At 34.3% G+C, this 11,556-nt stretch overlaps 1 protein-coding gene across 1 annotated transcript in view; it reads left to right on the top strand.

Moving 5' to 3' along the window:
- LOC139483028 (uncharacterized) overlaps positions 1-6,152 on the top strand; it is a 45,882-nt gene extending 39,730 nt beyond the window's left edge. The window contains exon 6 of the mRNA XM_071267057.1: positions 6,073-6,152. Within this exon, the coding sequence (XP_071123158.1) occupies positions 6,073-6,152 (80 nt within the window). The remainder of the gene's footprint in view (positions 1-6,072) is intronic.
- Positions 6,153-11,556: the final 5,404 nt, after the last annotated feature.

Here is an 11,556-nt window from a genome sequence, read left to right on the forward strand (position 1 = left end):
CAAGGCTTATGACCATAAAAGGAAGGTTGATATTGATTTTGGGAGTTTTGGTCCCAACAGTTTAGGAAAAAGGGGCCCAAAGGGTCCAAAATTAAACTTTGTTTGATTTCATCAAAATTGAATAATTGGGGTTCTTTGATATGCCGAATCTAACTGTATATGTAGATTCTCAACTTTTGGTCCCGTTTTCAAATTGGTCTACATTAAGGTCCAAAGGGTCCAAAATTAAACTTAGTTTGATTTTGACAAAAAATGAATCGGTTGGGTTCTTTGATATGTTGAATCTAAAAATGTACTTAGATTCTTGATTATTGAAGTTTTTTTGGTCCAGTTTTCAAATTGGTCTACATTAAGGTCCAAAGGGTCCAAAATTAAACTTTGTTTGATTTCATCAAAAATTGAATCCTTGGGGTTCTTTGATATGCCAAATCTAACTGTGTATGTAGATTCTTCATTTTTGGTCCTGTTTTCAAATTTCAAATTCTACATTAAAGTCCAAAGGGTCCAAAATTAAACTAAGTTTGATTTTAACAAAAATTGAATTCTTGGGCCTCTTTGATATGCTGAATCTAAACATGTACTTAGATTTTTAATTATGGGCCCAGTTTTCAAGTTGGTCCAAATCAGGATCTAAAATTATTATATTAAGTATTGTGCAATAGCAAGTCTTTTCAATTGCACAGTATTGTGCAATGGCAAGAAATATCTGATTGCACAATATTGTGAAATAGCAAATTTTTTTTTAATTAGAGTTATCTTTCTTTGTCCAGAATAGTAAGCAAGAAATATCCTATTTGTGCAATAGCAAGAATTTTTTTTAATTGGAGTTATCTTTCTTTGTCCAGAATCAACTTAAATCTTTGTTATATACAATATACAATGTATATACACTTTTTACTACCAACTGATAAATTTAAATAATCTTTACCATTCAGTGATAACAAGCAGTTTTTTTACATCTTAATATTTTATGATGTATTTAAATGAGTAGTTATTGTTGCAAACTCCATTAGAAATTTGAATTGATATCAGTTTTGAAAAAGGGAAACGGGGATGTGAAAAAAAGGGGGGGGGGGTTAAATTTTTCTCATTTCAGATTTCATAAATAAAAAGAAAATTTCTTCAAACATTTTTTTGAGAGGATTAATATTCAACAGCATAGTGATTTGCTCAAAGGCAAAAAAAACCTTTTAAGTTCATTAGACCACATTCATTCTGTGTCAGAAACCTATGCTGTGTCAACTATTTAATTTTAGATTTAAAAAGTTTGAAGAAGAAATCTTTAATTGATTTGTAAAATCTTGGCATTTGTTTTGTGTAAAAAAAAACCATGTAATGTCAAAAATTTGATCACAATCCAAATTCAGAGCTGTATCATGCTTGAATGTTTTGTCCATACTTGCCCCAACTGTTCAGGGTTCGACCTCTGCGGTCGTATAAAGCTGCGCCCTGCGGAGCACCTGGTTTTTAAAGGGTTCAATTTTTTTTCTTCAAATTTTCAAGAAGAATGTTTAATTGCACAGTATTCTGCAATAGATTTGTAAGATCTTGACATTTATTTTGTGTCAGAAACCTATACTGTGTAAAAAAATTGATCACAATCCAAATTCAGACAGAATCAAGCTTGAATGTTGTGTCCAAATTTTCCACAACTGTTCAAGGTTCAACCTCTGCGGTCGTATCAGGCTGCGCTCAGCGAATCATTTGATTTAGAAATCAAATTCGAATAGTCACAAGGCAATAAGAAATAAAATAGATAGGCTTCAATAGTTAACGGTGATCAGATGGCAGACATCGATTTCAAAGTCAAGGTAACAAACAAAAAGTAATGTATAAACTCCATTGTGCGTTTAAAAGGGTATGCATCTTCTGAGATACATTCATTCGGGGACTACTATAACTGTTAGTCTCAGATTTATTCAAATTCAACCCAAAAGTTTGTCAAAATGTCACAATTGGAACTAGGACATAATCGGTAGAATTACAGATTAGACTACAATTTCTCATGGAAATATATTTCTTATTAAGGTATAAGGATAACTCCAATATTTTAAGTGATTAAGTAACTATTGTAATAAGCTTAACTGATTTTTTCCCTAATTTGATTTTTTGTTTATTGAAGTAGGAGTTATAGGGCTACTGATGCAGTGTAAGGTGACTTAAAGGGGCACTAGCTGCCAAATTCATGTTCACCGATTTGACTCAAATTCTCATAATTTATTTATAACCATGTAAAACATTCTTCCAAACTATCAAAAGATAAAATAAACAATTTACAGGAAATGGTCTCAATAAGATGTAGCTTCGTTTCGTGTGAATTTTAGCCAAGACGCCATCTAATTAACTATCGAGTTGACCTTCCATGACTATATAAGCTTCTTCTTCTCTGGATCTTTACACCCTTTATAGGGTAACCATACGTAATTGTATGTCGAACAGTTCCACCACCAAAAAAATAATTGAAAGATAAATTAACAATCGTAACTCAACAACATTATATACACTATATACATTTTTTTTAAGTCTTTATGTGGTTTTATAAAGGAGGTTTACAGGTTTTATTTTGACTTTTACATGGGAAGTTTACAGTTTTTAAGACTTTTAACATGCAATTAAAGGAAAAATTATGATTTTTACTTTTAGCAGTTATTTTTCATATATTTTTTTTTTTTTTTTTACTGATCAATATTTAATATGATAACATTTACAGATTAGGTATTCACTTTTTCACTTTTTATTCACTTTTTAGATAATTCACTTTTTAGATAATTTACAAATTGAAAAAAGACAAGATTTTGGTCTTTGACCTTTAGGAATTCGCCTTTATATCTTTAAAGATAATTTGACATTAATTTATTCACTGTGTATTATGAGAACAATTAGAAAGATGATGTTTTTACAACTATTTAAAGTTAATTCATAGAATATTTATGAACTGAAACTCTTTATGTGTTTTTATAAAGGAGGTTTACAGGTTTTATTTTGACTTTTACATAGGAAGTTTACAGTTTAAGTCTTTTAACATACAATTAAAGGAAAAATTATGATTTTTACTTTTTAGCAGTTATTTTTCATATATTTTTATTTTTGGTTTACTGATCAATATTTAATATAATATTTACAGATTAGGTCACTTATTCACTTTTTAGATAATTCATTTTTAGGCAGTTAAGCTGCCTTATGTGAGCACCCTTGATTTGTGTGCTACCCAATAAATGCTGAAATACGTGCCATTGTTATCATCTAGCTGGCTACTATATTATTTGTAACTTATTGGACAGTTTTTTTATACTTTTCATTCTGGATTATAAAAAATTTGACCAGAAAAACCTTAAATGATTGTCGATTTCCCCAAAAGTTTTGAAGTTGCACATAGGAAGTAGAACACATCAGGAATCCTTATGTAGTTTATTATCCCCTGAGCTTTTGGCTAAGATGTCAAAGAACAAATGTATGAAATATCTAATCGCCGAAAATCTCTAAAGACAAGTAGTTTAGATTTCCCAAATTGCAAAAGTCGTAGGAATATTAGTTGTCGTCAATACGTAGTCAACTACGTATATAAGTTCAACTGATCACGCTGTTGGCGGCAATTTTGAATTTAAAAGAAGACGAAATTTTCGTATATTTTCAATTTAGACGAAGGGGTTCAAATTAGCGGTGGTCCGAGGTCTGCGACCTTCCACTTTTGCAGTCGGACTTTCTACTTGGTTACTAGCTACGCACGACATGCCCGACGGACTTGAAAGAATATATAACAAAACAACTTTGCAAACTTTTTTTCCAAAGTTTCCTAATAAACGATCTCAAACTTATTTTCATCATTACTATTCATGACAGCGATGTTCAATTTGTTCAACCGCTAGCTTTATACATGAAATCGCCGATAAATAGTGTGTAAATCCGAGTAAAATCGTATCTCACTCTCTGTCAAAAACAACATTGAAACCATAATGGCTGCCGCGAGATTACAATATCGGATCCGATTCCGGAAGCGGATAACGGTAATCCCGGATTTGGCTACTAAAAAAATCCAGACAGGTGACAAAATACATCTATGCATCTATGCATGGTTAATAAATATAAACACTAGAATTGAAAACCAAAAGACCTGTAAAAGAAAGAAAAAGCAGAAAATACTTTGTACACCAATTTTAATGTGAAAATCCAATACATTGTGACAGCTGGGAACAGTTTATCTTACAATATATATGTTCCTGGTAACAGTATAATTTTTTTTATCAGTGATAAATGTTGGTAATGCATGTTAAATGCTTTTCAAGTTGAACATATTACTGCAATTTCAAGGGGTATTTTTTTCTTCTCAATTTTGATAGGTCAGTTTAAATACTACTCTGAAACCAGAGGTGTGCCTTTCAAAGGCAGGATATTCATAAAAGACAAGACAATAGCTGGAAGTTAGGACTTTCTTATATAAAAAAAAAAGATGTGGTATGATTGCCAATGAGACAAATATCCACAAGAGACAAAAATGGCCAAAACTTGGTAACGGTCAAGATCCCCACCCCTAAACCATATATATTCATGTATTGGAAAATATAACAAATCATATGAAATATAGGTGGAGTTCGTGGGGCCACTCTATCCCTTTCTGTTTGAGAATTTATAATGGTCGAGATCCACAATCTTAAACAATATATATATATTTATGTAAGGGACAATATTACAAATCAAATGAATTATAAGGGGGTCCCTATGGTCACTGTACACCCTCCTGTTTGAGAACTTGGAAACATTCGAGATCATCACCCCTTAACCATATATACTCATGTATAAGAAAATATAACAAATCAAATGAAATATAGGGGAAGTCCCTGTTGTCACCCGACCCCTCATGTTGAAGAACTTTGAAACAGTTGGGATCACCAACTCTAAATTAAACCATATATATTCATGTATGAGAACGAATCAAATGAAATATAGGGAGAGTCCTTAGGGTCACCCTACCCACTCCTGTTTGATAACTTAGAAACAGATGAGATCCCCACACCTCAACCATATATATTCATGTATTGGACAATATAACAAATGGAATGAAATATAGGGGAAGTCACTGGGGTCCCCACCCCCTCCTGTTTGAAAACTTGATAACGGCCATTATCCCCACCCATAAACCATATATCTTCATATATGGGACAATATTAAAAATCAAATGAAAAATAGGGGTAGTCCCTAGGGCCACCCAACACCCTCTTGTGTGTTTTGAGAACTTGTAAAAGATTGAGATACCAACGCCTAAACCATATTCATTCCTGTTTGTCATTTCAAAAAAGATTGAATGACATATAAGGTCAATCTCATATGCGTCACATATGCATATCACTTTGCTAGACCCTAACACCTGTCATTTTATTCCAAACTTAGACATCATGGACTTGGGGTGAAGGTGGGAGTCATTTACATTTACTATGGACAGGTCAGTCAGACCTCACCATTGATCCCTGTAGTAGTAAACATTTGTCTGATTTGTGTCTCATAACTTTTGTACTGCACAACACAAACTCAGTTTTCTTTTCATGGAAGCAAGGCCATTCATACTTTTACAAGCTCGTACTTAAGTCATCTTGAACTACTAACAGTCACAACTAATACAGTTGTACGAACAATTACGATCAACTAGAAGAACTGCAATCATTGAAAATTTGTACCACTGCTGACTCATGAAAGACTCATGACCATTCATGGTCATGTGCGTTACTATTGAAAACCTTGATAAAATATGAATTATTTGCCTTAATGATTAATTCATTAAATGAACATAAATGTACAATTATATATGAATGTTTAATGTTTGTTCTTTTAAATCTTTAAAAAAAGTTGAAGCAACATTGCCACAGTTTTCATAATTATGTTTGCCTTGGTTTTTGGTTAACTGCCTACAGTGCTTACAGCGCTTTGATTTAGATAATTTACAAAATGAGAAAAGACAAGATTTTGGTCTTTGATCTTTAGGAATTCGCCTTTATATCTTTAAAGATAATTTGACCTTAATTTATTCACTGTGTATTATGAGAACAATTAGAAAGATGATGTTTTTACAACTATTTACAGTTAATTCACAGAACATTTATGAACTTAAACTCTTAAGATTTAATGAGAATGATTATACTGTTAATAATAGTATTAAGTAGACTAGATTTTCAAAATGTTTTGTTTAAATTTTACATTGCTGTCCTCCCATCCTTGCCCCACTCTTAGGCAGCCTTTTTCTTTGCTTGGTCTTTCATCACCAGTTGATATCGTGCGTTGTGTATGAGAAACACTAGTCTTCTTGATTGGAATTCTATTTGAGATATCAGGTCAGATGTGATTCTGTATATCTTTTGTATTTTTGTAATGTCCATTAATACTTGAATTGTCATTTCAAATGTGAGATCTTCTACTCGCACATTCCCGTTTGTGGTTAGTAGGTACTTAATTGTTTGTAATATTGGATCTCGCAGGTAATTCCACGCTTCACATTCTATAAGCAAATGTTCTAATGTCTCTTCTTTACACTCACAGGCTATACAATGATCTTCAGTTCCTTCTTTGTATATCTTATATCTTAGAGGTTGTAGAATATAAGTTCCAGTTAATAGTTTGATCTTGGTAGGTACTCTCTTGCTGTCTCTTGGAGATTGGTGCTTGATTCGCAATATTGGATGTATTTTTCCTGGCATGAATATATCACTGTTAAGGTATCGAAGGCCGGTATAGAGCTTAGCTAGAGATGTTGTTCGTTCAATCCAGTAGGCATTGATACCTTTTTTAGCTTTATTTAACAGTTCATCCTTTTTCATCTGAATATCTAGCCACTCACTTGCATTTCCTAGGTCGTATTTTAGCATGATTGTTTTTACTTGAATAAACCAGCTGTTACTATTCATTGACTTGATGCACAATTGCCTCCTTGCTAGTTGTTTTTCTAAACTTTCGTTGGGTTGGGTACATACATTTATGAATAGGGTCATGACCTTTAAGTGTATTTGCGCTTCTACTGGTAGTATTCCCGTCAAGATGTTAATTGCCGGATCTGGTGTATTAGTTGGTAGTGACATCAGTTGTTTGAGCATTTTCTTTTGAAATTTTTCCAATTTCTCTAGATCCAGAGATTGTGGTGTTAGTAGATCCATTCCATATAATAACACCGGCAAGATGTAGATTTTAAACAGGTGTATTATAGTTTCCATATCCAGTCCATTTTCACCATGGAAGCCACTGCCAAGTAGAGCATAAGCACTTCTTCTTGATTTTTTTATATTCTCCTCAATATTTGCTATGATATTTTGCTTCATAGAGTTCGTTCGGATTATTCCTAAATGCATAGCTGAGTCAACTCTTGGCATAATAGCTTCATTCAATGTATATTCTTCCAGTAGCGTTTCTTTCTTTGTTGGCTTAGGTTTGATGTTAATAGCGACGCTTTTTTTTGGCTGTAGTTTATATCCTTCCATGCCAGCAAAGGTGTTTGCCATATTGATTTGTACTTGCATATCGGTTGTCTTTTTGCTAATGAGTGCTACATCATCTGCACATGCGCTAGTATTGCAGAGTATATTTCCAATTCTACATCCTAAATTTGATGTTTCCAGCATGTTAAGTAGAGGATTGATGTAAAGCTTGTATAGATCTGTACTTAGGATCCCTCCCTGGCGTACTCCTTGTAGTACATTAAATAGCTCTGAAGTTTTGCCATTCCATTTAACTGCACTTGTTGCATTTGTGTGCATACTCTGAATGATTGTCCAGTGTTTATCATCAATTCCAGCATGATAGAGTCGCTTCATTAGATGGGAATGTATAACTACATCAAAGGCTGATTTTGCGTCCAGCAGTACAAGTTCATATTCTTGATTGTTGTCTTTGGCTTCACGGTATATTTCTTCGACTGGTAATGCTGCATTTGCCGGTCCTGAGCCTGCTGTAAATCCTCGTTGAGTTACATTTTGTGTTATAAGTACTGCTGGGTTGATCCTTAATTTCACAATTGTTTCTATCACTTTGTTTAGTACCGGTAATACAGTGATTCCTCTGTAATTTGTTGCCATGTTTTTCTCGCCTTTGTTCTTAAACACGGGGGTGAGTAATCCCTCCTTTAGCATGTCTGGCACCTTGCCTTCTTTGAATATTATGTTTATGAGGTTCAGTAGCAACATTTCCAAATTTTTTCCTGCATGCAATATATGTTCGACAGTGATTCCATAGATATCAGCTGATTTTCCTTTATTAATTGATTTGATGGCCTTTTGTAGTTCTTCTAGTGTGGCCGGTGGTATATTCTTATCTTTCACCATCTCTGTGATTAATCCTATTTCATATTCTACTTGCTGGTGATATTGTCTATTCTCTAAGACTGTAGATTCCTCTGGAGTTTCTAAAGTGCTGTTTGAAGCCTTCCATAACATTTTGCTCACCAGACATACATATGTCTCCTACGTGCAGATCCATGATAGCATTACCCCTGTTCTTTCTATTGATCTTTACAAGTTGATGGAATAGTTTTGTATCCTTTGTTCTTGTTTCCATTATGCGTTGTTTCTCAGTATCTTTGACTTTAGCATTTTCAATTCGCACCTGTCGCCTAAATTCCTTTTTAGTTCTTAATCTTTGTTGGTATATATTATTTTCAGGGTCCTTTATTTTTCCTTGCTTGACCCACTGCGCATAATATTTACGCATCTCGTCTAGGGCTAACTTTATATCTGGAGACCATACATTCAATTTAGGTTTTGCGTTGTACCTAGGCTTGTTTGCGGCACATGTAGCGGCAGCATCATTTAGAAATCCATGTACCTGCTCTAAGACGGATGTAGCTTGTTCTAATGTTTCTAGCGGCATGTTCAGTATAGAATCTGACTGTTCATTTGTAATGGCTACATATAGGTCAATATCAACTTTATCCCATTTGACAGCTCGGTTTGTACAGTCCTTAGTTAGATTTTTGCAATCAGCATCATTCGAGATTCCATATAATATTTTCATTTTTATAGGATGATGGTCCGACGTGTTGTTCATAACGCTGTTCAGCACTTGCTTGTGTGTTGGCTTGATTTTTCCAAGTTTATGTAGGAAGTAGTCCAATTCTGAGCATTCTTCTCCATTGACCTTTACGAATGTCTTTCCTTCATTGTCGTATTTAAGTCCAGTCTCTTTTACAAATTTTTCCAGATAGTCCTTTCTCTTATTTATTCTATCGATGTTTCCTAAGTCTTCGTTTAGATCTCCTCCAATTATTATGTAATGTGTATCTTGATATTTTAGCACTATTTCATTAAGTTGGTCTATAGTGTCTTTAAATTCCTCATAATGATCTCGACTTCCAGTTGATGGCAAATAAATAGATATTAATATCAGATTGTTATTATCTTTTCCTAAGACTTCCACGCATTGTATACGCTCTCTTCCGTCATCTAATGTTTTAATTATACTATCCAAATTCATTTTCCATATTATAGCTACTCCTCCATAACCTCTTGGCAAATATATCGGTGGGAGTGGATCATACTTATCCACACCTTTAGCGGCATAGTTCACATTTGCATTGATTTCTCCTATCAGATTTAATTGTCCTTCAAATAGCCAATGTTCTTGAATAAGTACAAAGTCATTTTGTCTAATCAGATCCCTAACCGTTGCACTGCATGATTTAATACTTTTACAGTTGAATGATACTATTTGCAGTGTAGTATTTGAGGCTTCTGTTGATTGTGCTACCTGATCTGCCATTGGAGGCTTTGTTGGCCTAAAAAATGCTGTTGGTGATTTGGAATTAACGGGTTGGCAACTAAGACTTGTTGATTGAGATTAGTTGACTCTATGTCAGAAACATCGGTTCTAGCACTATTGTTTCTGCTTTGCTCGTTACGTCTCCGGTCTTGTACCGTAACATGTTTTCTATTATTCGGTTGTATGTACTGAGGCCTGTTGATTGAAGTTAATTTTTGCGGCAATGATGGTATAGTGGGTCTTTCCTGTGGGGCAGTATTATGTACGAATGGCATCTGGGTTATGATGATAGGTGTCATTTGTCCTGTATTCTGGTGAGCATTATACATAGGCGGCGGAAAGTTGTACCGAACAGTATCGTTGTTGTTGATAACATCAGGGCCTAAGACTTGTTCTCTATGGCCTTCATTTACATTATATCCTGATGTCATTATATTGCACCCTGGTTTTAAGCTTGTAGACTCTATTCTTGGCGGGTAATTCATATTTACTTGTGCTACGCCGTTGCAAACTTTGAGAGGGTTCTGGATGACCTCAGGGTTTGTAGGTACGCTCGGGCTTACTGTTGAGGCTATATTCATTGCAGCTCTACCATTTTCTTGATTACTTTCATAGCTTGGGTTATTGACCCTATTTTCATGATGTATGTCTAGTCTTTCATCAGTGATGTTAAGGCTCTCTGCTACTTTCTGTAGCTGATTTTCTACCTGATCCATAACGAGATTTGTTAATTTTTCATGGAAGGCTAGTATTCTGTTGTTAATTTTTCCTTGCATTTGTTCATTTAATGGTGTTGAATGCCCCATACCTTGCGGATTACTGATATTAGTACTAGTGTCTACGTTTCATTGTATTGACTAATGATTCCAATTCACAATTCTTGGATTCTAGGTACTGGCAACGAGTTTCCAGGAGCACTATTTTAGACTGTTCTTCTTTGAATATTTTTTCTTTCATTTTCAGATGTTCTTCTGCCTTTCGCAATTTAAGTTCTCTCTCACGGATCTCTCTTAGTTTTACAATTGCAACCTCATCTTGCTCAATACGCTCTGATGTTGATTGTTCATGAGTTGGGAATGGATCAAGGTTTGTCCTTTGTGTTGTTTTTTTCCCATTTCTCTGGTTTGTCTTTTTCTCTTGTGCATATTGTTGGTTGTTATTTGCTATTTCATGATTGTTATGTAATTCCTGCCTTTTAGGCCTATTTGTTCTTATAGTAGCCGTCTCCTGGGATTGCTCTGGGTTGTTTTCTTCATTTTCAGGCAATTCACAAGACTTTATAAATGTTTGGCTAGTATCAATCTGTTCATTTTCATCTTGAGTTGGTTCCAGTCTTTCGATTGTGTTGCAGCAGGAGTGGCATGTGAGACTGTTACCACTGATTGTCATGCACTCAGGATGAGCTATATCATTACAAATATCACAGATTTCATATTTATCTTCCATTATGATTGTGTCACATATATTGCATGTTTCAGGACTTTTTTCAGTTGAGTCATCATTACGGCTACTGCTTATTTCTTGGGTGATTGCTGGTACGTCATTGTGATGGTAAGACGGTTTACTGTTTGCACCTTTTTTTACTGGAGACAATACTTTTTCTAATATTTTCAGGTTGACATCTTGGCATATTCGACATGTGTAGTCTTCAAGTTCTTCCTTTTCTAACAATTCGATCTCCTTTGTTGAGAGGCGTTGGCAGTTGTAGTGTACCCAATGTCGGCCTGAGTTACAGAATGTGCTTTTTGTTCTACAATTCTTGGTACATTTGAAACATTGAATGCTGACTTTTTCATCTTTATCTGCATATTTTGGTTGTACTCTTTT

Source organism: Mytilus edulis, chromosome 7 (assembly GCF_963676685.1).
Source record: "Mytilus edulis chromosome 7, xbMytEdul2.2, whole genome shotgun sequence".
In the NCBI taxonomy this organism is placed as follows: Eukaryota; Metazoa; Mollusca; class Bivalvia; order Mytilida; family Mytilidae; genus Mytilus; species Mytilus edulis.